We start from the raw sequence: 27,394 nt of genomic DNA, 5'->3' as shown, positions 1-27,394 counted from the left end.
TAAAAAGAAAACCTTTACCATAGAATATGACGTCCAAGACGAATAATACAAACGGGGAGAGGAAAAAGCCTTCAAGAGTTCATTGTTCAACCACATCGCTGCTTGTTGAACATAACTACAAGGGACAAACAAGAAGTAATAGCAAACTTTAGCTCCACCTGCAAACTGGACAAAACTATGCAAGCTATACATGCAATCCGACCTAAACTTGGGTACACGTTCCAGCCATTACATGATAGGAATGAGAATTTCCATACGGTAATACAATAATCGATGACAATTTCTGAACCAATCCGACTCCAGACACAAAAGGTAAATGATATGCAAACACAAAAAGCAGAAAAACAGAGCTCAGAAGCACTTCCGGTGGACAATGGATGGGCCAGACTCGTCGTACTCTGCCTTCGCTATCCACATCTGTTTGATCACAAATTTGAAAAAAAATACATATCATTATGACCCTCATCCAGCAGCGTCGGCAGAACACATACCATTAAGCAATCAAAAGTTTACGTTCATTTATAAATTTCCTTTTCTTTCTTGTCTTTTTTATTGACAAACTGAACTCTGGACCTCCTGGAAGATCTCAAGTCCAATCAATTAGCAAAGTTCATATAATTCTTATCGGTGACTCTCCCTGACATCGTCGACCAGAGAACTTTATGCTGTAGAAACTATAAATACATAATATGTCACACACAATGCTATAATACTTCAATGGTGTTAAAAAAAAAAAGACAAAATAATATTCTGAGAAAGGTTTTCAAAATAAACGGAACAAAATAAGATGACCAGGACAGGATGACGTACCTGTTGGAAAGTGCTCAGTGAAGCCAAGATTGAGCCACCAATCCAGACACTGTATTTCCTCTCAGGCGGTGCCACAACCTTAATCTTCATGCTGCTCGGAGCAAGTGCAGTGATCTCCTTGCTCATTCGGTCAGCTATGCCAGGGAACATAGTTGATCCACCACTGAGAACAATGTTCCCATACAGGTCCTTTCTGATATCCACATCACACTTCATGATTGAGTTGTATGTGGTCTCATGGATACCAGCAGCTTCCATACCGATGAGAGATGGTTGGAAGAGCACCTCTGGACATCGGAACCGTTCAGCTCCAATGGTGATGATCTGTCCATCAGGCAGCTCATAGTTCTTCTCAATGGAAGAACTGCTCTTAGCAGCCTCAAGTTCTTGTTCATAATCAAGGGCAACATAAGCAAGTTTCTCTTTAATATCACGAACAATTTCTCGTTCGGCAGTTGTGGTAAAAGAGTAACCTCTCTCAGTCAGAATCTTCATGAGGGCATCAGTCAGATCCCTACCAGCAAGATCAAGTCGAAGAATGGCATGAGGGAGAGCATAACCTTCATAGATGGGGACAGTGTGGCTGACACCATCACCAGAATCCAACACAATACCTGTAAACAAAAGTCCAGTAAGCCAAAAATCAAGAAATTTCATAATAAGAAGCCATAAAGCTTCATCTACTCATCAGCATTCACCTAGGAAAAGCTTCAAGACATTGACTTGAAAAATTAAAGCAATTACAGCCATGCATGTATGTGTGTGTGTGTTTATCTGCTTGAGAGCTATATATCAATGTCAGGAACGTCACATATTCATAATTCTGTTCTGTTTATTGGGCAAGCGTAGCAAGCATGCATCGGATAACTCAACTAACCTGTCGTACGGCCACTTGCATAAAGAGAAAGGACGGCTTGAATGGCCACATACATGGCAGGGACATTAAACGTCTCAAACATGATCTGTGTCATTTTCTCCCTGTTGGCTTTGGGGTTCAATGGGGCTTCAGTTAGAAGAATAGGGTGCTCCTCTGGAGCAACACGAAGCTCATTGTAGAAGGTATGATGCCAGATCTTCTCCATGTCATCCCAATTGCTCACGATACCATGCTCGATTGGGTATTTTAATGTGAGGATACCTCTTTTTGATTGGGCTTCATCACCAACATATGCATCCTTCTGCCCCATCCCAACCATGACACCTGTATGGCGAGGCCGACCAACAATACTAGGGAACACAGCCCTTGGAGCATCATCACCAGCAAAGCCAGCCTGTTGTCCAGATGCATATACAGCGGAAGGTAACCAATTTAATAGATGAAATACCATGGGAAAGAAAACTGACAAGCAAGATGCACAAGAACCGTGCATACCTTGACCATTCCAGTTCCATTGTCACAAACAAGGGGCTGAATATCTTCAGTGTCCGCCATTTTTCTATATCAAGCTGCATTATTTAAGAACCAAATTAGAAGACTACAGAAGAAGACTACGGAAGAACTTTCACTGAAATAAACTAATGGACAATGACTCAATGTCAATGCAGATAATGGGCACACAGATTTGTAGGAAATTCAAAATGAAATGCTTACACTAGCAACACAGGAATCTCAAGATTGTTTCCTCATGCTTTACCAAGCAGAGACAGGACAACTAAAAACCATGTTTTGGAATTTGCAAGACTATAGCTGCTGAGTGCTGACAGATTATGACAGAAGATTCATATAAAACAAACTAAGGTATGATATAAATCACTCCCGATGGTACATGGACATACTTGCCACTACCCTGAATCGGTGAAAATTAAGAACAGTTATGCTTTAAGTTCAAGTGTGAAAAAAGTATCAGCTCCAATATGAAGTTCGAATCATAAGAAAAGACAATTCGACATGTGAAAGAATGACCAGTAGTACTAAATCAACCAGCCTAATTACATGGAGAAAGAAAGCCACTGCGGCCTTCAGTCTATTGACAAAAGCAGCAAACCAATTACTCATGTACATAATAACATATAAAAACACCAAAGACAGGGGCACAACATTATATTCTCAAGCGAAGCCTCAAGATGCAACAGAACTCAACAAGCTACAGTCGGCACCTTTTTTTTTTTTTTTCATAGCGGGAAAACATGTTCACTTACAATAAGAACAACATTGACGTGGAAAAGGATCCAAAACCCCAAGCATAAAAGAGAATAAATCCGGAGAATGGCACGTTCGCCTATATAAATCAACCTTAACCTGCAGAAGTCTCCATTTTTTTCCTCTATCACTATGATACTAGCCTAAAAGAATACTGATTCAATTAGAAAACAGCAGTAAGTTACCATGCATTCCACGTGCCTAAAGAGATATACAAAACACAGATAACAGAAACATCTACCTAATCCACACAAGTTTCCATCCAATTCCTCTAGTATCAACAACCTACGGTTTGGCTGAAGCTAGTCAAAAGAGCGATGTCGAATCAACTAAACACAAAAAGACACTTCTATTTATCACAAAAATTCTGGGGTATGAAACTATCAATAAGCATGATAGCAATATGTCGCACCCATTCCATGCTGAACAACTCCAATAACTCAAACTCTAGATAGCTAGGACCGGGAAAGGTAAGTAGCAGCAGAACATAAAATTGCACGACTTGATACGAGTTACTGGAAGTACCGCATGGATAACGAACTTTTCACAAACTATTACTAAAAAAAACCAAATATTTCTGCAAAAAGCGATGATCGGAGAAAAGAGAGCGCACTCAAGCAGCGACATGGAAAGCGAGAGAAGAGAGAGAAGGAGAGAGGACCTTGTGTGAACTGCAGGTGACCCTCCTCTTCTTCTTCTTCTTCTTCTTCTTCGGAAGAGAGAAGAGAGAGGGAAGGGAGGGGAAGGTGAAGAACTGACTGAACGAGAACAAGAGCGGAGAGCGGAAGGGATCGACAAACAAGGAGGGTTTAGTCTTTTAAAGGGCAAGCCAGCGGGGCCCGAAACTACGCTGTGGCAATTGTTGAGGCCCTAAGAAGATGAGATTCCACCAAGTTATCCGGATAAAATCATTCCAAATAACGTGTTAAAATTGAACATATGTCTTTCAGGGCAATATCTCTTAAAAATGAAGTCCATATAGAAATATTTTCTATATCAAACGCGAAGTTTTCCAGCTAATAATGAAGACACCAAAGAACCAAAAATTAATTTGCCAAAGCCTTTAGTATCCGCCAAAGGGCCTAGAGCGTGTTATATTTCCAGCGTCCGCTATTATGAAAATATCGCCATCGCTTAAGACATCAGTTGTTCCACCGAAGATCTGAGGGATGGAATCATTTCCCATTCGATTCCCTTCCACGGAAAGTCTTAAACGAAGGCGGGACCCACCGGCGAACCAGCTGGCTTCCTTTCTTTTAACGGAGCTACTCCCTCCGTCCGGTTCGTCGTCATCGCCGCCGTAACGTATCGCCGGCTGGCCCTTGCTGGATCGGACCGGTTAGAGACGGCTCGGGAATTTTCTCCTACTTATGGGTTCTTCAATAATTGGCGAAAGTTTATCCTTTTTCTCAATAATTTTCAGGAAAAAAAAAACCCTACTTGGGAGAGAGATGAACACGGCATGATGCTTGTACCCACTTGCTCGGTATCAATGAAGAAAACAAGTCAATGAGCAATTGAAAAAAACTTAATCAAATTTCTTTTTTAGACAATTTTGGCCGTTGTTATCAGTACAGATATGGGTACGTACCGATTTAATTATTTGTCAACTAGTATGGTCTATTGGCCAATAGTAGTTCATAGCTTTACTTCTGAATTTGTTATCTAAACAACGATTTTAAAAAACTAATTAACATTAAAAAAAAACCTTACTGTTCAAATTTGAACCAATTCAGCAAAGATAAAATGCCAATCTAACCGATGCAGACTGATGAGCAACGTCGACAATGACAACATGGAATAAGATCTTCTAACTACCAGTTGGTCTTATCCAACTACTCCATGGGAAAGTGATGCCAAAAATGATGACCATGATCGAAACCTCACCAAAATGAATGCATGGTAGCGGGTTGTTTAAGGACTTAATTTGGCGTATAATGGTATGCTTAGTTGACATTTATAGAGGGTGTTGTTCAAAATTGATTGTTGGGTTAATTAGTGGATTCCAATTATACCATGTCTTAGTGCAACAAAAATTTTTGTAAATATGAGAAACGAAGAGCGATGCGGACAAAAAGTATGTTGAATCACGATCCAGCTCAAACCTTGGAGGCAAAGGAAAAAAAAGGAAATGGACAACAATATAAAACAAACAAATTGAGAAAGGGTTGAGATATTTTAAAAATTTTTGATAATGAATGTAATTTTTCAACTTTTAACCTTTTTTTATCACAATTTTCTTTTTATTCTTTTAAAAACTTCTTTTTCACCTCATTGAGTCATAATTTATACACCATCTAAGACGGAGGCTTCAGTTTTTCCCGATAGAATTAACAATCCGTGCACTCATAAAGGCAAAAAATGTGTTTTAAGAAGACTAAAGTGCCCCTTATACAGTATCGTGGCGGCTTGCAAGGAGACAAAAGTTGAATCTATGGTAATCGTGTCGACTTAGAGAGGGAAAAGAGAGACAGAGGGAGGCAGAAAGAGTGGTAATCAGACGCTCTTTCACTAGGAAACGCAATACAAGCTAATAAATAGCCTTTCTTTTTCTTATTCAACGAACTCGATGGCCCGAGTTCACGCAGACAAATCAATCTAAAGAATTTTCAAATGCAATAGAACATGAATTAGGCGACGAGAAGAAATCGAGGACGACTCACACCAACCAGGACCGGTGAAAAGCACCCTCAGCCATCGACGGCGGCAGGTGGGGAGCTCTCACGCTTGGCCTGCTCGACCCGCCCTCTTTATTATTAAACCGGATTGAGCACTCGCCGATACTTTGCCGGCCAACGGCCAGACCAGCTGCACTATTACTCAGTGGCCGTGTTGTGGCCCGCTTCTCCAGTGGTGGCGCCAAGGTGACCGGTAACGGAGAGGTGGCCGGACGTAGCGGTGGAGGTGCGGCGGACGCCAGGGGTGAGTGGCGGGTGATGGTCGTATCGTGGTCGTGGAAAGTGTCGATGAAAATGGGGGTAGAGGGAGATGTGTTCGGTTGTTGAAGCTGGTGGGTGAGGCTTCTGGGTCAGTAGGTGGTAGACGTAGCGTGGAGTCGGCGACCGATAAGGGCGGCGCATTGGTGGCGATGGCCTGTAGTGGCGGTGGTATACATGGTGGAGAGGTGGTGGCCTGAAGTGGCTGTAAACGTGGTGGAGAGCTGGTCGCTTGAAGGGAGTGCCGTCAGATTCTGCTACGGCTTCAGGGGTGGCGGCGGAAAGCCCAAGGAAAGCAAAGGCGAGGAAGAAGGCAACGCCTGTGAAGGGGGAACCCATGTCGGTCTTCTTCGCTTCTGGCTTCTACCATGCTCTCACTTATATATATACACACACATTAGTTTAGCTTCCTTGTCGCTTCCTGGATGATGGGCTTTTTTCCACCATAATCTTAAGACTCATTAGACATTTCCTAAATACATGTTTAAGTTGTTCAGTTTTCAAAATTCATGTTTGATGATTTCAGAAGCTAAACTAAAAGTAAAACATATGTGAGTTTTCTTCTTATTTTCATAAACTACCTGCATATCTCATATATGCAATACTTTCAACTTAAGGATTATCTCAACGCTGGTGAATGGAAAAAATGGATATCTCCAAACTGCAAAAAGAAGATGTTTTTGGGAAGTCCAAAGTGGAAAACATGGATTTGAACATTTGGCAACAGAGTTCGTACTGTTCTAAGCAATCCAAGAACATGATCAGACCCACCCTTGGGATTACGCTCATTGAGGTTTGCTTTGTTCAAATACTTAAAAAAAAAAAATGTAGTGGTTGGTTGTTGGCCATACGGGTATGATGAAATTAGAATAAAAGTTTGGTATGGTGAGTAAATATAAACAATGCGGCGCGGCTGTGAATCGGACTCCGGCGTCGGCGTGCTCTTTCAGATGTTGGATTTAATTAATCGGGAGTTTCTATACGTTCCCCAGCATGATTGAGGAAGATGATCACCTACCGAATCTGGAACGCCTAACCTTCTGAACTTGGTAAATTACCTTCTAGGCTCCTATCTTTTGACCATAATCTAAAAATATATCTCATATTTTTATGTTTGATATTTGCCTTATCGTTGTCATCAACTGCCCAACAAGCGCATCAAGTTGAATCATGTCATATTGAGTCACTTGTGCTTTTAAATATTGACTTCTGAGGTTGAAATTAAGGTGGTTTTCACTTTAATTTACACCAAAAGAAAGAAAAATACTTCATTTTCTTTCTCCTTGAAAGCTATCTGATATCTTAACTGGAGTTATGGAACAACAGCAATGGTAGAGGCTCATTTTTTATGATGAACGGTTTAAAAAGTTGATCAGGACTGGTTTCTTCCAATAAGAAGAGTAGTTGTGAAATGCTTTCAAGAAAGGTTTGGTTTCGCTATCTATGTTATGCTTAGTTTGTTGTGGTAGCCAACCCCAAACAAATTCAAATTGGACTTGTGTTTCTACTTAATTGGAAACAGTTTGGAACCATACATGTCATAAATAAATATCAGGTTGGTTGTTGAGGTATTGGTTTCAAAATAACCAAACGATTAAAATGAACATTTGGGGGCATCTACCTGCTTATTTTTTAGTATACATGATACGGGAGTTCAACTTCCTTTTGTGTGTCCATTATATATGGAGCATAATTCAGCAGGTCTCATTTTCGGACTTGATTTTATTTTTATCTTTGTATTTTCTTTCTCAATCTTGGTCCAATTTTGTTTTTCTTCCTTTTATTCTTCTTTGACATTGTTTCTATAACCATCCTTTCTTCGTCAAAATTGGTAATTTTTTAAGGAAGAACCAATTTCAAAATGTGACTAGTTTAATTCATCAACCTTGATTGTTTAGTCAAATCTTTATCATATCTCCTTTTATATCAAATGTAGATACATAAATCATGTTTAATAAAAAGAGAAATGGACTTGGCAATCAAAATCATTAGAATTTTGAGATGTCCAGCTACATAAAAAGTTAAGGACAAGTTTTGAATAATTTTGGCACCTTATATGTTTACATTTGATTTACCCTTTTAGCATTATGCATTAGTGTCCCTCAGTTGGAAATTTTTAGCGCCGCTGTTTAAAAAATATTTCACATGAAACAGCCTTTTGATGTTAGAGGATGAAATACGTTATGTTTTAAATAAGACTAGATACCTCCTTTGCTGGTATGCTCTCTTTTCCCATCCCCCTATCTACATTTTAGAAAAGGACACATTTTAAAAAAGGACGGGGAAATAAAGAAAAAAGGAATCAGGAAAAGAGAGGATCATCAATTTTTCCTCGGGGCCCGTTTGTTGATTTTCAGAAAATTTTTTCAAAAATTTCTTTCCATCTCAAGTGGTGGGCAAAAAATTCTAGAAAAAAAGTTTCCGTTTAATTCTTAATCAAGGCTTAATTTCACCACTTTCAACTTATCCCCATCCATGGCCATCAAACTAATGGAATCTTTATCCCATTCCATTAAACATTAATAGGTTTTGGAAATATGGATTTGGTTTCCAATTCACCAATTCCAAATGGCGGACAAGGAGATCCTTGCACATTCCCGTGCACCAGGGTAAGTCATAAGTGTTACATATATGACAATTAATTGAGAGCGTTTCTACAAACTCTTCAAGAAATTGGGTAATAAAAAACAATTGTTACACTAAAATTTCTGGTCAGCCATGGAATGGAGAGGCGGCCTTTCTATCGTTGCCACCTCCAATTAAGCAGATATAGAAGCGGGGTTGGGGGCCTTTCGTTTATGAACTTATGAAGATGTCCAGGTTAAGATTCTGAATGGACCTTAAAATTTTCTCAAAATATGACCAAATAAGTTAATTATGGTTGGACCTGATCTTCTTTCGGCACACTCTGAAATCTGAACTTACGAAGAATTTCTGGATGAGACGACGAAAGGGAAAGGTAACCGAAGAATTGCTCGCTGGTCTCCACTTCACGATAAAAAGCAATGTCACGGGAACTTTTCTAGCAGGTTGGAACATATAAACTTCTACATCAAAATCTTGGAAAAAATCCAGCACCAGTAATGGTAACACGACAGGTGATTCCTTTCATGATAAAAAATTGATTCCAAAAATGTCGCGTTTCACCCATTAGAGTTGAACATTACAAAAGAGGGGTTTTGCTTAAGAGAGAGACAGAGAGAGAGAGAGAGGATGTACTTAGGCTTACTAGACCCGCTTCAGGGAAGGGTGGAAAGAAGAGGAGGGATTTCCCCCTCTCCAACCTCTTTACCTTCTCAGCGAATCAGAAGAGCAGAAGCTGTTCCTTCGATTTCCGGACAAACTAACACCCCGCCTGCCATGTGCAATTTCGCAGAGAGGCTGCCTGAAATTTTGCCCGATTTCAAACACACTATTGGGAAAAAAAGAAAGGACTGAGTTTTTCAAGAAGAACAACAAGAAGAAGAGACGGGGAGATCAAAAACAGATACCTCAAGACTCATTCACACAGCAATCTCGGGAGAAAATAGCAAACATTCAATAATGAATACCAAGAAGAAGAAAAAGAGATTGAGCAAAACCACACGAATAGAAAAAGATAGCAAAAGAGATGGAGACACGAGCTATGGCCAAAGGATCTCGCTTCAGAGCGGCGCCCTATGGCCTGCGAATCGAGAGAGAGAGGAGCTACGGCCAAAGGATCTCGCTTCAGCGCTGCGCTGTGTGGCCTGCGAATGAGACTCAACCCTCGAGGGCGAGTCAAAATTTATAGTCATGGAGGGAAAGGAACCCTAAAACCCTAAAAGGCTAAAATCAATCTCATTCAAAATGCCCATCGGATTCTCATGAATTTCCTAAATAGCCTCAATCCTTTCGGAGTTCGTAGAGTGCTTTTTGAATTCAACAACGCAAATTCGTGTATGCTTACTGTGATTGACAAATTAATCCCCTCACATTTCCATTCTTACTTTCGTTAGTTGAACAGGTTGAATGGTTTTCTTGTCATTTGAGGGCCCTTTAAAATTAGAAGGATCTGGCACAAGGCTTTTTTGCACCCACTGCAATTTTTTTTACCAATCAATTCGACGGTAAATTATCAACCTGAAATGATTAAGTAAAAGAACAAAGGTTTGTTTCTCAAGAATATGCGAACAAAAGTAGGGATAAATGTGAAAAAAAAATCATATCTAATGTCTTCACCGAGAGATTTTCAAAAGAAACTACCGATGGTAAAGTGCTTAACGAAAACATCTGACGATCGAACAATTTAATTTTACACGCCTGAATCAATATACGTGGGGTAGCGTTTTATATATAAATCATCACTAAGAAGACGCGTTGCTTTAGTGAGTTTTTATGGCTTTTCGTCACATTTATTTCTCTGGCATTTTGGACCTTGAATCTGGGAGTTGGGAATCAGTACCAGAAATATGGGTAAAAAAAAAAGGCCGACTCCAACCATTTTTAAATTAAAGATGTATTTCAAGCTTACGTTATTATATCTCCATTTTCACCTCCATATTCCTGACTCTAGCTCAACACAAGTAAGATCAATAACTTATTCAAGTCAGGGGTGAAGCCAGAAAATTTTGGATAAGAGACATTAGTTATAAAATTTTAAAGTCTTAAGAGGCATCAATATTGTAAATGATAAAAATTACATGGAAAGGATTAATATGTAAACAATTAATAAGAACGAGTCTGCCACTTCCTTTTGGGTTACTCATTTTTCGTTAGAAATTCCATCAGCTTGACACAGCAGCATGAAGGAGAGAGATAATTTGAACAAGCATGATTGCCTCCCACTGGTGTATTGTCTTATATGTATTTTCAGTTTCTATTCAGTTGCCCAACAAAAAAGAAACGGCGACTTAAAAGTGTACTCGGTCGTCCTTGGAAGTCGAGTTCTGCTATTGCATGAGTAAGCATCGTTTGAATTTTGCACTTTGGTCACTGCAGATTGGTCACCAGCTTTCGCTCAAGTACTTACAAGGTCAAAGTGAAATGTGGTGCTGAACTTTCCACGCCACGGTAGGAAGACAAGTCCTCTTAAGTCATTTCGCACTCAACTTTAATGTGAAGAAGACAAATACCTGTTCTAACCTAAAGTGTTGTCAACATTTGAATAATATCCATTATGTATATTTTTGTGTTTAGATCACATGACTCACATCTACAATATATTTTTAACAATACTTTTTGAAATATTTAAAATGTACTATTATGTGAATTATTAGATCGTATTGATTGGGCAAGTTGCGATTGGGAAATAGCATACATTAATGCTTATATTTATTGAACCCATGTATATCTATCCATATTTATATATATAATAAGTTATAAAAGAACAAGAAAGGTAAAAAAAAAAAAAAAGAGAGTAAAAACTATTTTCATTACTTAAAACTGAAAAAGAAGGTTTGTCTACTTTTAAGTGTCGTAGAGGGGGATTATTCATAACGCACAAATTCTCTTGAAAGGGATGAGTGAACAATTTTCCAGTAAAGTTTTGTACTGATTCTACTGATTGTATTACTTCTTTTTTTGGGGAAACATTTTTCGTCTCATGCAAAAAAACGGAGTTTCCTTTTTTTTTTTTTTTTTCCTGAAACGGCGTAATCGTCTAGATATTGTTTTGCGCCTTCCGCGACTGCAAGCTTAAGGTCCGCGGTTGACATGACGGTTCCAGTTTGGCAGTAAAAAGTGAAAGTGCAAGACCTTATGTGGAAAAAGGTATAAGCAGAGAGGGGTTTTCGAAATTATGACGTCACCATGCTTTCCCTCGTTTTTTTAACACGGTCGGTTCTTGCTTTCTTGTTTCAAGTCCCTTCCCTTTTGTTTCTATCCACCGAGGCTTCCCTCGCTCTCATCCCCGACATCTTCCCTTCCGTCATTATTCTCTGAAGCTCTGAGAATTTTTAAGCTCCGTGAAGTCAAAGACGTCGTTCTCCAAAGCCCCATTTATTAATGCCAGAGGAGGTGGATGCTTTCGGAGGTATGACGATGCACTCTTCCTTTTCCTCCAGATCGCATCGCCCGACGCTATCGCCTTGCGACTCTGGCTGCTGCCTCTCTTTTGCGCGTCCATCTCCGTGGTTTTTGGAGACTCGAGATGCCAGAATGGAAGAAGACGTGGTTGCTGATGCTTGCTCTAAATATCGTGGGTTCTGTTGTTACCGTCCGGGCTCAACTGACGGATCCATCGGAAGGTACGGCAAGACATTCACTTCTGACCGGAGTTTCTTCTCCGTCTGAGAGTTGTGAGAGCCCGTGCTTGTGTCCAAGAAATATGCATCCGAGCGTGTTCAATCCCCCCTCAATCTGGGATGCGTTGCTTGATTCCATCTTTTCAATCTGCTCTATGCTCTCCGTTTCTTACCGTGCGAGTGTGCGTGTGCATGTGCGCGAGCGTATATTGTTGGCCCGTGAACTCGTGCATGTCTTGTGATTAGTCTGACCGAGGATTCATGCATAATTTAGAATTACGTTCTTTGATTTCTCTTCCTTTCATCTTCTAGTTCTTCACCGTTGCTTGCGCTTGTGCGGGCGCGAGCGTGTGATTGCGTACCCCTGTCTGATGGCATCATCCGAAAATCGTGCACAAACATGAATTGTGCTTGATTTTTTTTCCCCTTATACACTGGAAACTGATGACAGTGGCCTTTGAACATGCTCTTTAATGTGCACTGGTTTTGAGGGATTAAGAGGGTGGAGTCAGGCATGCGCCTGCAATCGAAACACGTCGATATGTGTTTAATTTGGAGGGAGTAAATGGCGGTAAGCTTCAAAGTAGGAACCCTGTGTTATAGACAATCGACGTGCTGTACAAAAGCTCCTTATATCGTCACCTATTTGCGAGTGGGAATTCAAGTACAAAAACAAAGATAATGGAGGGCAAGCATCTCTTAGAGTCTTCTTGTAGAAGCTCCTCGGAAGCTTGGCTTTAGTTTCTTCTCCAAATTGTATGCTTATGTGCTTATATATATTTTTTTTTCTTCATGTTTTTTGTTGGCACACAAAAGACTGGGACCATAAAAACCATAAAAAATGGAATGAAATGATACATAGGCATTTAGTTTCAGATCCAATAAATGATCGGCAAATATCTCTCTGTTGCAACATATCAGACAAATTTTCGGGTTGTTGTGGTCATTTTGGTTACCGAGGCAGGGAGGATGTCAGGAAGAATCTGTAACATTATTCTGATATAATGTTCTCCACTATGTGAAAAGACTCTTTTGATGCTCAATACAGGTTCAACTGACTGAATTTAGGCTAGCCTTTTGACTCCATGGATTCTAAAGGAAAACCATGGTCTAACTCTGCACAACTCTGGGGCTTATGTAAGAACATGTCCAAAAGCGATGATCTATACGCTTACACATGCGCAGGTTGAGTCTTCTATGCTGAAGGTCGAAAGTTTGCCATCATGGTTTTTGACTAGACCTGAACTGGATTAAATAAGTGACTTCACGTTTGAAATGAAGAATTCAACCTGGTAGAAACTATTACACATGCTTTACTCTACATTAGCCTGGTGCTCATTTTGATAGAGCATACAAGTTTAAGATGATCAAAAGACGGTTTATCGGTTTATGGGTAAGTGTCTAGCTTACTATAGCTTGGGTATTCATATGGGACACATTATTTTACCTGAATAGTGTTTCTAGAAGAAGCATGAAGATACGTTGTATTGCAAATGGGTTATCACTTATCAGTGATCACTACGTTATGGCCAAATAACCTTTAAGGACATCATTTCCAACAATTTACCCATCTCATCAATCACGTTATTCAGTAAGCAGTGCCAAGTCCGGAATTCTCAAAATACCATAAATGAGGCTGGTCAATCAGAAATAACAATTGCGTCTTCAGAGGATTTATCCCTTTGGCTTCCTATCAAAGAATCACTTTTCTCATCCCAGTGAATGATCCTATAGAGTTCATATAACTATGTCATAATTCGGTCGCAGAAGCAGTTCTTGCACAGGGAAAATTGCGATGAGACTGTCAAAACACTTGCGAAGTGAAGTATCAGGACTTTGCTTTTCAGTGCTTTGTTTCTCAACAAAGTTCTCAATCTTAGTTATTAGGCGAAGACATGGCTTAGGGATGTAGGCTCGTTGTTGGTTCTTCCTTTCTTTGTGTAAAATGGGTCTGAAAAGACTCTGAACATACAGGACAGGGAAGCAAAGCACTTAAATTTAATCTTAATCACATTCTGAGAAGAAGCAGAGTATATCCACCATCATCCATTGGTATGAGGCCCAAGTCCGGTTGATAATGTCTATCCTTTTTATGATTAAAATCCAGATGATCTTTTAGTGTCTATTAACATGCAATCAAGAAAATTTCCCATATTTGGCTTCTTCATCTAGGTACCAGAAGTCGTAAGTAACTACTGCTGCTTTAGTGATACTGTGGGAAGTGCAACCTATATCTGCATTTATTCAAAATAAGTTTTTTATCCCCTTCAACAACAAAAATGAATCCCATCATATTCAGGTCTTAGCTTTCATGTATGCACTAAATGTTCACCCTCTAACATAACAAATGCTAATGAACAAGGTGGATAGTATGTGCTCAACATACATCTGTCACTGGCACGATTGTAGTTTAAATCTCTATCTAGGCTCGAGTGACATTTTGGGAAGAAATACCACAAATGGTGAATGAAAAATTTTTAGTATCTGTTCTATGCAATTTTTAGGTGTTCTCAGTTCAAGATTTCTCATTGTCAGACATGATCATGGTGACATTCTAATGTGGACATGCTAATTCTGTACTTGGATTCTTCTGATTTAGAATATTTGTCAGTAAATATGCTTCCTAAATGTGTGCTCAAGGAAATATCACCATATAGTTATATCTGATGTTTATAGTGAAAAAGGCAAATGAGAGGGACACAGTGATATCATGACTGCATATTTAGTTTCAATAGACTGATGACCATGCCCAACCTCCCTAGTACAAAACTGAATGGATCAAATTTAAGTTATTTAACTAAGTTCGATAGGTAGGAATTGTATATTCACAACTTGCAATATTGTGTAGGCAGTAGGATCTTATCGTTTGAGCATTTGCTTTTGTTCGGAGTATTTTCCAACTTAGTCTTTAAAGATTCACAACTTGGATTGAAAAATTTTCACCTATTAATTTATTTGTTCATTCACTGTTACAAGTGGTTGTTAGATGGATTAAGTAGGAGGTAGTGCTAACTGTAGAAAATTTAACATCAGCGTTTCATGTTCATTCATGAAACATGATAGCCAACATGTGGTGTTCAAGGTTACATATCATGTTAATAGGATATGGACGTTGAATTTGCTATAAACATCATGATGCAAATTCAACTAGCTTAATGCAAAAGCATTCTTTTTTCTTTTTTAAGAAGTTGTTTGACTATGGATATTCTTTGGTTCAGTATCTGCCTTGCAAGCTATCAGGGAAAACTTGCATGATCCTTTGAAAAAACTTAACTGGGACAATGGCGATCCATGCACATCAAACTGGACTGGGATTTTCTGTTTCAATTCATGCGGAAGTGATGGATACCTCCATGTTCGTGAAATGTAAGTGTGCCATATCTATTTATGTAGCTTGTTCTTGTTGATCCACACTAAAGTTATCCATCTTGTAGGTGGGAACATCTAACAGGATTGACTTGTATATAAGACCTGTAGGTTTGTGTACACAGGTGTGGACACAACCACGTATATTAGATACCACTCCCATCTTCCTCTTGTTCTCTTGTCAAGAAAAGATACTCAATCTAGTAAATTTTAGGAAGGTCATTACGGTGTTAATATCAATCCCTTGCCAATAAAATGTGTGGGCAATACGTGTTTGCCTCATTTTTTATCTTTTTATTTTTAATAAATTAAATATATAATTTAACTTTTTTAATTCAGAAAAATGAAAATTAGTATGATACAGGCTAACATGCAATAATGCTTGTCAGCCGATGCACTGCATTAGTGATCAAATCATCAAACTGATATGGTGCCAATACTGATATTGACAACGTTGGGCCATTCAATGGAAAATTACAGAATTATTTGTTTTTATTTAAGAGCAAGCATTTCATAAAAATGAGCATAATGAAACATGGAAAGTATTTTGCTGGTCATGATGAAATAGGTCCTAGAAAAGTTAGCATAGAGTTGGAAATTACACATACACACATGGTTGCATATGCATCTCATACAAGCCCAAGTGCTAAACGGTTTATAGTTATGCACTACAAATCTCAAACATTTGGGGCTTAGTGGATAAATTGAGATGTAATGGTTGTCACTTGTCAAAGTTGCTTTCATTTTTTCTTAGATAAAAACTGAAAAATGGGAAAACAAAGAAAAACAATGAAAACACGGATCATGATGTTTTAAAAAAAGCACCAAAACGAGAATTGCTTTTTATTGTGTTTTTCCCATTTAAAAAAATATTTTCCATATAATTTGATCTTTTTGATGTTCCTTTTCATATTTGAATAACTATTTTGGATTTTCATCAATGTTTTAAGAAAATTGGTAAAAAAAAAATAAAATCTCATGAATTTTCAATTATTATTTTTATATTATTGTTGCTCTTTTTAAATTATTGAGATTTTCACAAGAAAAAAAACTTCCCTCGCTTGGTACCTGAGGACTTCACTGTTAAAAATCCAAGAACAATATATATGAGTGGATGTAGTACGGCAAAGTGATATAGGGCTGACCTATTGGGTATAGAAATGAAACTGTGCTTTAACTTCCATATTGAAAATTTCTTTATTCTAATGTTTGATGGTATGAAAATGTATCAGAAATAAAAATTTTGTTTTATTTGACAAAATTAAGAGATTAAGAGAAGTGATCAAGATATTTTTACTTTAAAACACGCAAGACTGAAAAATAGGTTCTAAATAATTTGATTGATTGTCCACAACATGCACTTCTACAGATCAAAGACATAGGAGAAGAACGTAGTTAAAACTTAAGATATTTATATAATAAAAGATCATAAGCTTAGCATTTTTTTTTTTGTTGACTAGCACTCTTTGACAAGCCTGGCTCACAGTAATCCTTTCACCAGTGATGGATTGAATGGTCTTTTTCTTCACACATATCCACTTTCTGTGAGCCATTATTTTTAATCATATTTTGCTGATTGTCTTTTTTCTCCATGCTAGAGGTGCTAATCTAAACTATTTGCCGTGGGATGCATGTATCAGTAGTGATTATTGGCCAGTTCTATTATTCATTCCTCCCAGAATTCTGTATTTTGTCCCAAAGCTTCCTCAGGTTCAGGTATTCTTTCATAAGCCTGCAATGGAGGGAAAGAGATTTAGAAGAAGATGCTTAAAAGTACTGCTACAACAACACTGTTCACTTTCTTATTATTATCATATCTTAATGGTTAAAAATTTGAAAATATTGTAATTGCCCTTATGGAAATGCACAATAAAGTTCGCATGGGACCATGGGAGAGTTATATACAATTTCTAAGATAATACACTGAATTTCATGAAACCTCACCTTGGACTACATGCAGCCAGTGCTTCTGAAAGCTTGTGGTTGGAAGGCTAATTTTGCTATGTGTCTCTGAGTGTATATCTTGCATGCCTATTCTTACATTTAATTTCAGGAAGTTAAAAACTGACAAAAGCAAGTTGTTTCTACCAACAAGTTGCTTGTTATTGCCCTTGGCTATGGTTACCATCAAAACTCAAAATTGAATAAAACGTGAACTTGAAATATGACTTTACCTATCAGTTTCTACTCAACTCCAGGCTAGAAAGAGATAAGTCAGACAACCAGACAGCAGCAGTAGGAGTCCAGTTAGATACACCTGGTATATATTAACACAATTTCACATCGTCTAGGTAATTTGAGGTTATACATGAGGTGAGAAAAACTTATTTTGCTACAAAGACATTGGTTTAGTTGGTAAATGTTGTGGCTGAGTGTGCCACAGATATTCTTTTAAGCAGCTGGTTCTGATTCTGATGATTACGTTTTAATTTCTGCTTTAAATGGAATATTGTCCATGGCTTCATATTCTCAGATTTTGCTTTTAGTCAATGCACTTGTAGCATAATGTTGCTTTGTTATGGCCATCTAGACAGGTGTGGGATAGCCTTTCGGTCTTTTCTGGAATACATCTGAGAAAGTTTGTGCTCTGTTCATGTGATTTTGAAACATTATTGTTAGGCATCAGACCTATAAGCTTCTCATCCTATACTTTTTTCATGCTAATGGGAACAAATTTGTCAAAATTGAAGCCATCAAACAAGTTGATCTATTGAAGACTTATTAATGAAGTGATAGATACTTATCTTAGAGCATAAACAAGCTTATTTATTTACGCACTTGCATTTGTAGATCTCATTCATAACCATATTATGCATATGACTGTCAAAGAATGAGTTTAACAGTTCCCATGTTAAAAAGTTTTATTATTGCGAAATGTCAAAAGTTATATTGCTTTTTTTTCCCAAAAATTCTTGGTCATCAATTTCATGGTTTGCAGAGTGGTGTTTTTACAGTGGGATATTATCTCCACTATTCAGTTGTTTTTCCCCATATTGTGTTAAAATATAAATCCTTCACCAGCACGTTGAAGAGGAGTCTCTTAGGATTCCACCTCCTTGTAGAATGTGTTAAAATATTTAATGTCCTTGTAACATGTGAAGAGTCTCCTAGGATTCTATGTTATAGTTAATATCCTTGTTATATGGGAAGTCTCCTAGGATTCTATGTTGTAGTTAATATCCTTGTAATATGTGAAGTCTCTTAGGTTTCTATGATGTAATTAATGTCCTTGAAGCTTGTGAAATCTCCTAGGATTCTACGATTGGAGACTCTTAGAATTCTGAAAATGAGATTATAAATAGAGGCCGTGCAAACCATTTTGGCTACGGCTTCTTCTCCTCAGTTTCTTCTTGTTTTCATTTTCTCTCTCTCTCTCTCTCTCTCTCTCTCTCTCTCTCTATCTTCCTGCTTGAGTGCTGTTTTCGGGTTACAGATATTGGTGCTACATTTCTATCATGGTATCAGAGCGCCAGGTTACGTTATCTCTACCAAACGAAATGCCCAAACAGGTCTGATCTGGTTAGAACTCTTTTCTCATCTTGTCTCTATCCTGAATTTACTTTTCTCTTGCGCAATTCTTGTTCCTTTTTTCTTCTTGCTTACCAAGGACACATCTTGTTATATCGTGTCTTCTTTCCCTCTCATCTTCTACCTATATACCATTCTTTTCTGCTGTCATGGAAAACCTTTCGCATTCTGGCATGTCCTCAAGTTTTCTTCCTCACCTTATTACCGAAAAACTCAACCATGAGAATTATCTGATCTGGAAAAGGCAAATCATGCCTTTCATAAGAAGTCAAGGCCTCTTTGGACATCTCGATGGTTCAACAAAGGCTCCACCAATATCCGTCTTACAGGAAATAAAAAATGAGGCAGGAGAAGTTATTGCTGTTCATGAAGACAACAATCCTGAACATGCTATGTGGATGAGACGTGATCAAAGTCTGGTTGCGTATATTTTGTCCACTTTATCTCAACAAGTGTTACTTTCAGTTTCTGATGATTGTACTGCAGAAGAATTATGGGAAACCCTTGCTGATACCTTTTCCCAAATATCAGAAGCTCGAATTATGTACTTAAAGAAAGAATTTCAGAATTTGAGCAAAGGTTCAACGTCTATCATGGATTATTTGGGGCGTATTAAGGCCGTCGCAGACCAACTTGCTGCCTCAGGGAATAACATTTCTGATAAGGAAAAGGTGCAGCAAACCTTGAATGGACTTGGGCATGATTATCATGCTTTTATTACAGCTCTTGAGGTCCTTCCTGTTCTGCCTTCCTTCAACGAACTACAAGGTAAACTTCTCCAACATGAAATGAATATGAAAAGAGTCATTGAAAGGACTGATCAAGGGAACTCCCAAAATGTGTTGGCTATGAATGTAAAGTTTGGTAAGAGCCATGGGAACTCCAACCATGGTGGTCGTGGCATTCTACCAACACCACATAACCAAGGTATGTCTCCTTTGGATACTTCAAGAAAAATACCAATTTGTTTTCAGTGCAACAAGAAAGGACACATGAAGGCACAATGTTGGTTTAATCCTCAAAATAAAAACAAAGGAGTAAGACATGATTATAAACAAGGAGGACAAAGTTCTAAATCCACCGCTGAAGATATGCAACAGCTATTGATGGCCGCATTCTCAAAGATGACTATAAAGCAAAATGAGCAGGGAGAATGGTTCTTGGATTCAGGTGCAGCTACCCATGTGACAGGAAATGCAGGTAAATTGACTAACTTATCCCCTCATTACGGTAGAAGTTGCATTATAACAGGTGATGGAAAATCTCATCCTATTACACATATTGGAAATGCACATATTCCATTGTCATCCTCGTCTCTATCACTGTCTAATGTTGTTCTTGCTCCCAATATCAAAAAGAACATCATATCCATTTCTAAACTCATTGATGATACAAGCTCTTCTGTTGAATTCACACCTTCTTCTGTCTATGTCAAGGACCTCCAAACGAAGAAAATGTTCGCTAGAGGGGAGCGTCAAGGGAATATGTACGTCCTCAAGGAATGTCTACCCAAGGATTCATCCACTTTTGATATAGGATTGAAGACATTTTCTCTTTCTCATAATGCGTCATCAGTGCCAAGTTCTTGCCATTTTCAATCAAAAGTAAGGGGCCCTAACCAATTTTTGGAGTCTGATTTGTGGCATAGTCGGCTAGGACACTGTGGTCGACATTTCATTGAAAAACTTGTCACAGATAGTCTCATTCCAAGATCAAGTTTACCTCTTACTTCAAGTGTCAAAAAATGTTCAAGTTGTGGACTTTGTAAGAGTCATGTTTTACCTTTCCATAATATAAATCAAAGGGCTTCCAAACCTTTTGAAACTATTTTTTCTGATGTATGGGGGCCAGCCCCTATTGATTCCATGTCTGGGTCAAGATATTATGTCTTATTCATTGACTCTTACTCACGTTTCACCTGGATTTACTTCATGAAACACAAATCAGAAGTACCTCACATATTTCGAAACTTCTATGCCATGATTCAAACTAAATTTTCATCCAATGTGGTGCATTTTCAATGTGATGGAGGGGGAGAATATTCCTCGCTTGATTTTATTGAATTTCTACGTGAAAAAGGGATAACTAGACAAATTTCCTGCCCTTACACACCACAACAAAATGGTGTAGTTGAGCGGAAACATCGACATATAGTTGAAAGCGCCATGAGCATGATGCATGATACTAATGTGCCCATTTCCTTGTGGACTGAAGCCTTCCATACTGCTGTATACATAATAAATTGTTTGCCTATGACACTCTTGATGTCTAAATCGCCATATTTTACACTCTTAGGCAAACAACCTGATTACAAGAACTTGAAGGTTTTTGGTTGTGTATGCTATGTTCACGTTGATGCTGCCTTGAGGAACAAGTTTCAAGACAAAGCTATTCAATGTAGATTCGTTGGATATGCTGATGAATATAAAGGTTTTCGATGCTATGATCCAACAACTAAACGTATCAAAACTTCAAGAAATGTCATTTTTGATGAACATAGTTTTGATAATACAAATGAAATGCCTATGACCATTGAATCTTATGATCCCTGGACCAGTACACAGTTATTCAATGCAGATCCTGTTATAGAAAATGATGTGCCTCAAAGTGAAGATTCAGAGAGAGCAATACAACCGTCGGATATGGCTCAAAGTGAAAATCAAGAAGATCCAACACAGTCATTAAGTCATCACGAAAACAATAATGAACAGAGCAACGATGCACATCGGTATTCGGGTCTTATCTACAGTCGACGACTAAGGGACAGAGATGCTCACAGTGAAGAAGACAACATGCCCCACCTTAGAAGATCCCAACGCATTCGTCATCCCATTCACAGGTGGGTTAGCTATGATTCTTTATCACTTGATTTTCAGTTATTCATGGCAAAAGTTGGCAAGGAGGAAGAACCTACTTCATTTGATGAAGCATCAAAATCACATCATTGGAGAAAGGCTATGAAAGAAGAAATGGATGCCTTGCATGAATGTGGAACATGGGAGATCGTTCCGAGGCCACACGAAAAGAACGTAGTGGGCTCCAAATGGGTATACAAAATTAAATACAAACCTGACGGCAGCATAGAAAGACACAAAGCAAGGTTAGTAGCAAAAGGGTTTACACAACAATATGGAGAAGATTATGATGAGACATTCAGCCCTGTGATCAAAATGGGAACAATTCGCGTGATTATATCATTGGCAGTTGAATATGGATGGAGACTACATCAAATGGACGTGAAGAATGCTTTTCTTCATGGTGATTTAAGGGAGGAAGTATATATGGAACAACCTCCAGGATACACGAAAGGAGACTCTCATGCATGGGTTTGCAAACTAAGAAAATCTATTTATGGACTTAAACAGGCCTCACGTTCGTGGTTTGACAGTTTCTCTTGCAAGATTCAAGAATGTGGTTTTCGGAGATGTCCTCTAGATCACTCTCTTTTCATTTATCGAAAGGAAAACATATTTACTTTACTTCTTATATATGTTGATGATATTGTTATCACAGGCAATTCAGAAAAACACATAGAAGAAGCTAAAGTTTTGATGATGCAAAACTTCAAAATGAAAGAGCTTGGTGATTTACGATTCTTTCTTGGAGTGGAGATTGATAGGCACAATAATCGCCTCACATTGACACAACAGAAATACACGTTGGATTTGTTGAAAAAGTCAGGTATGTCTGATTGTAAGCCTGTTGGAACTCCTAGTGTTCTAAATCAAAGACTAAGTGCTCAAGATGGGGAGTTATATGAAGATCCTACGCAATATCGAAGTATTGTTGGGGCACTTCAATATCTTACATTTACTAGACCAGATATTATATATGCTGTGAATCAAGTATCCCAATTTATGCATGCACCTAGAGATACTCACATGGATGCTGTCAAAAGAATATTAAGATATCTTAAAGGGACAGCAGGAGATGGCTTAGTTTATGGTAAGAGTGAAAATATAACTACTGGACATCAACTTATGACATTCACAGATGCAGATTGGGCTGGAGATCCCGATCAAAGAAAGTCCATTTCTGGTTTTTGTATTTTCATTGGACGTAATCTTGTGTCTTGGAGTTGTCGAAAGCAAAAGGCAGTAGCAAGATCCAGCACTGAAGCTGAATACAGATGCATGGCTGCAGGTACTGCTGAAGTTACATGGGTTAGACATTTGCTAGAAGACATTGGAGAAAAGATTAAAACATCAATGTTAATGTGCGATAATCAAAGCGCTATTAACATTGCCTTTAATCCCGTACAACATGGTCGAACAAAGCACATTGAGATTGATCAACACTTTGTTAGACAAAAGGTGGAAGACAAGGAAATTCAGCCTATTTATGTTCGTACAGATGAACAAGTTGCAGACTTATTTACAAAAGGATTAACAAAGGAACGATTCTGGTTTCTAAAAGGCAAGTTGTACATGGTGCAAAACCATGCACAACTTGAGGGAGGGTGTTAAAATATAAATCCTTCACCAGCACGTTGAAGAGGAGTCTCTTAGGATTCCACCTCCTTGTAGAATGTGTTAAAATATTTAATGTCCTTGTAACATGTGAAGAGTCTCCTAGGATTCTATGTTATAGTTAATATCCTTGTTATATGGGAAGTCTCCTAGGATTCTATGTTGTAGTTAATATCCTTGTAATATGTGAAGTCTCTTAGGTTTCTATGATGTAATTAATGTCCTTGAAGCTTGTGAAATCTCCTAGGATTCTACGATTGGAGACTCTTAGAATTCTGAAAATGAGATTATAAATAGAGGCCGTGCAAACCATTTTGGCTACGGCTTCTTCTCCTCAGTTTCTTCTTGTTTTCATTTTCTCTCTCTCTCTCTCTCTCTCTCTCTCTCTCTCTCTATCTTCCTGCTTGAGTGCTGTTTTCGGGTTACAGATATTGGTGCTACATTTCTATCATATTGTACTAGATTATGCTTTGCACACATAGTTTAAAACCTTGGTCCAGAGTACAGAGCTCCGTTGTCAGAATCCCAAATGGTCGGCTGAGTCAGTCATTGACTGACATGTTTCAAACCAATGATTAGTTGGTCAGACTAGTCAACTAATAAGCTCCATCGATGCTTAACTGATTAATCTTTGACTTATATATATAAAAATCAATCTCTAAAAAATAGTTGCCAATAGGAGCATCAGCAATGGTTTGTGGTGCACCAACAGCTAATAGTGTTTCAGTGACGGATTTTTTTATTTTTATCCATTTTGGCACCATCAGGCAGACTTGAATCCTTATGTACATATATGTATATATGTCTATGTGTGTATGTATGTATTCAATCAACTGAAATGAGTAGTCCTGATTAGTTTTCTTAGGATCTTGGACTCATGTCTGCTTCCGATTTTGATGACTTAAGTAAAGGGCCTCATCACCTGGGTTTTTATATTGTCATGTTTGTGATTATTATTTTGTTCCTTAAACATAGTTGTGTATCATTCTTTCGTCCCATGCTGAGAATATGACCCCCTTTTCTGTAGACAACTGCTGCGGATGAATCTATCTGGAACATTGGCACCAAATATTAGTCAGATGTCCTATATGGAAATATTGTAAGTTCTTTATATGAGGTGCGGAAACTATGAGCATGTCACATACGAATGAAATTTTTAATTTGAGCATCATCTTATATGAAAAAGTTGTAAGTTATCCACATGAAGTCAGAAAGCTGTAATGGTTTTCATGTCTTTTAGCTTGCATATCATCTCTCTCTCTCTCTATATATATATATATATATATAGAGTAATATCATATTCTAACCCATCTTTTTTTGTTCACATAATGTGTTCATTCACTTTAGTGGCGTTATGTGGAATAACATCACTGGTACGATACCGAAGCAAATTGGAAGTGTAAAGTCGCTGCTACTATTGTGAGCCAAATCAAAACCTTACTTCATGTTTGAAGCTTAAGCTATGGCACTTTCTTTTAGTTTATCAAGGGTATATGCATGCTTGATTGCTTTCTTGGTTTTTTAACTTCACACATTTTTTTTTTGCTATATATGGTTTCAGTTATTGATGCAGATTTGACTATCAAGATTGGTTTGATTTTTGTCTTAATGAGAGTGTCCATTCTGGATCCAATCCAAGTATTTCCCGCCGGCCGGTGGAGAGTCAGCGTCACCCTTCGTTGCCTATCGGCGGAGAAATTTGTTCCCGGAAGCGAAGCTTCTGGCGGGCGACGCTAGAGGCATTCTTCTGGTAGGAAGGCGTGTAAATCAGGCCCAAACTAGGCAAATACTTCAAGAATATCACTCTTGAATCTCCCACTAACTCAACAAGGCAATACACAAGAATCCTCTAACAAGAGGATAAACAAAACGTATATTGATCTTCAACAATACTACAAGATGTGGCTTAACAAGCCATAACATAAAAGGGGACAACAGTCCCTTATTTATAATACAAGAGAAGAAGAGAGGAGGAGGGGAAATGGCTGTTGGGCCATTTCCAACGGCTAGAAATCTAGCCGTTGGAGACAGGCCCAACAGCTAGTTCTCCTCTTAAATAATAAAAAAAGGTGTAAAAGAAATAGAAAAATACATAAATGAAAATGGAAAATTACAAGTATGACCTAGGTACCCTAAAATGTACACATATTTATATATGTAAGACATATATTAGCACACTAATATATGTAATGTATATATATATATATATATATATATATATATATATATATATATATATATATATATATATATATAGGAATACATACATTCTAACAAGGCGGAGGACCATAAGCCTACTTATAGTTATAGCATAGCAAGCAAAAGACCAACCCACTTGTTGACTATTCATTTGTATGTTCTTCCAAGGTTCATATCCAATTAATGTAAGGTTGATTCAATAATTGTAGCTTTCTTTTGTGTTTCATGATATTGTCTATAGATGGAAATAGATGTTATACTTGCCTATGCATAAACGTTAAACTTGTGTTTTATGATGGGGTAATTCTTTTTCGTGCTTCATTTGAATTCCTATGAATGTGCTGCTTTGGTCTAACCTGAAGCTTTATTAAGCCAAAATGTTTGGTTAAGGTTTGTTAATATTTTGTATTTCTGAGTGGGGATGCTTCAAGTCTTTCTTATGCCATTATCTTTCCATAACCATAGTACTTTTGCAGGCTTCTGAGTGGTAACCATCTAACTGGTCAATTGCCTGAAGAGATAGGTTTCCTTCCTAATTTGACCAGACTACAAATAGACCAAAATATGATCTCTGGACCAATACCAGCTTCATTTGAGAACTTGACTAACGTGAAGCACATGTGAGTTTCATCTTTGTTGTTGGTTTGTGCTGCTATTCATTTTGCACGCAATTACATGTTTTATCTCTTCCTTTTAGCCACTTGAACAACAACTCTCTTAGCGGCCAAATACCGGTTCAACTTTCCAGATTACCACTCCTTGTTCACCTGTAAGTTGTTTGTGTTATGCAACTTATCCTTTTCTTTTCTCTTGAATGATGATCTTTGTTTCATGTCTTCACAGGCTTTTGGATAATAATAAATTGTCTGGAAGACTTCCTCCAGAACTTTATAGGATGCCAAACCTTCTTATTCTGTATGTATTCCCCACTTGCTTCAGTTGTTTGGCTGATTTGTTTGTCATTTTCAAGGGCCATAAGTCTTTGACTCAGCCTTGTTACGGTGAATTCTATGTGATCTGAAACTTCACCTGGATCTTTTAGGAGCTGAATAAGTATACAATTTAAAAGTTGAACTTTTAGTTCTCAAACATCAACTTGCACTACATATGTATTTAATTAATTGTACGTGTAGTCTACAATGGAAAAGGGGAATTATATGTAGTTGTGTGTATCTGTTGTGGACACACATATTTCATATTTTATTATGTTTTCCTGCTTTCAAATGCAATTTGTCTTCCCGTATAAATGTTTGATGTTCATATAATATGCACAACAGTGATTTCATGGTATCAAATAGGATGAACAGATTTTAGTGTTCTCCTTTTTCTCTTATAATGTACAACTTCAAAAGGTAGTTGCTAAAAGTGCTTTTTTTAGTCGAAATGCAAAACAGGACATTGCTAAGGTTTTATGTCACTAAGACTGAAATGTTTGCACTATCAACAATAAGAATATTGTTGCTGTTACTTGAATAGATCCCTTTAGTGGTAAAACAGGCTTTTTTCCCAAGGGAAATGCATATATTTTAGTATTAAAAATATGAATTTTCATTTGAACGAAGACAACTCTAGTATAATGTTCATGCACACGATTTATGCAACCATAATATTTTGCCTTTTTTTGGGGATGGGTTTCTAAATTGATTTGGTCAAAAAAATTTTAAAAGCTAAGAGAAAATGAGGAAATTAAAGAAAACATTGGGTAAACTATTCTGTGACATAGCATTTGGATCACATCCAAAG

At 37.8% G+C, this 27,394-nt stretch overlaps 2 protein-coding genes and 1 non-coding gene across 6 annotated transcripts in view; 1 reads left to right on the top strand and 2 right to left on the bottom strand.

The window, feature by feature from the left end:
- LOC116259977 (actin-7) lies at positions 1-3,769 on the bottom strand. The gene is made up of 5 exons (XM_031638016.2): positions 3,612-3,769; positions 2,183-2,256; positions 1,688-2,081; positions 811-1,424; positions 1-417 (listed from the first exon to the last, which is right to left on the bottom strand). The coding sequence occupies exons 2-5, from the start codon at positions 2,240-2,242 to the stop codon at positions 352-354; spliced, it is 1,134 nt and encodes a 377-aa protein (XP_031493876.1). The 5' UTR covers positions 2,243-2,256; positions 3,612-3,769; the 3' UTR covers positions 1-351.
- Positions 3,770-9,098: 5,329 nt separating this feature from the next.
- Positions 9,099-9,273, bottom strand: LOC116261636 (small nucleolar RNA snoR77). Its single transcript, XR_004174340.1, has one exon. It is a non-coding gene; the product is annotated as a small nucleolar RNA snoR77 (small nucleolar RNA).
- A 2,450-nt stretch (positions 9,274-11,723) lies between these two features.
- The window catches only part of LOC116260282 (probable LRR receptor-like serine/threonine-protein kinase At1g06840), a 29,321-nt gene continuing 13,650 nt past the window's right edge, over positions 11,724-27,394 (top strand). For 2 of the 4 annotated variants that reach the window (XM_031638487.2, XM_031638486.2), the window contains exons 1-7: positions 11,724-12,092; positions 15,308-15,455; positions 24,480-24,551; positions 24,800-24,871; positions 26,128-26,271; positions 26,349-26,420; positions 26,495-26,566. In XM_031638487.2, the coding sequence (XP_031494347.1) occupies positions 11,996-12,092; positions 15,308-15,455; positions 24,480-24,551; positions 24,800-24,871; positions 26,128-26,271; positions 26,349-26,420; positions 26,495-26,566 (677 nt within the window). In that variant the 5' untranslated portion in view covers positions 11,724-11,995. Of the gene's footprint in view, positions 12,093-15,307; positions 15,456-17,053; positions 17,172-24,479; positions 24,570-24,799; positions 24,872-26,127; positions 26,272-26,348; positions 26,421-26,494; positions 26,567-27,394 lie in introns of those variants that run through there. The other 2 variants (XM_031638488.2, XM_031638489.2) reach the window with 2 other exon arrangements.

This window comes from Nymphaea colorata, chromosome 9 (genome assembly GCF_008831285.2).
Source record: "Nymphaea colorata isolate Beijing-Zhang1983 chromosome 9, ASM883128v2, whole genome shotgun sequence".
NCBI classification, from domain to species: Eukaryota; Viridiplantae; Streptophyta; class Magnoliopsida; order Nymphaeales; family Nymphaeaceae; genus Nymphaea; species Nymphaea colorata.
Note: the sequence above shows the minus strand (reverse complement) of the source record. Positions and strands in the feature narration are given on the sequence as shown.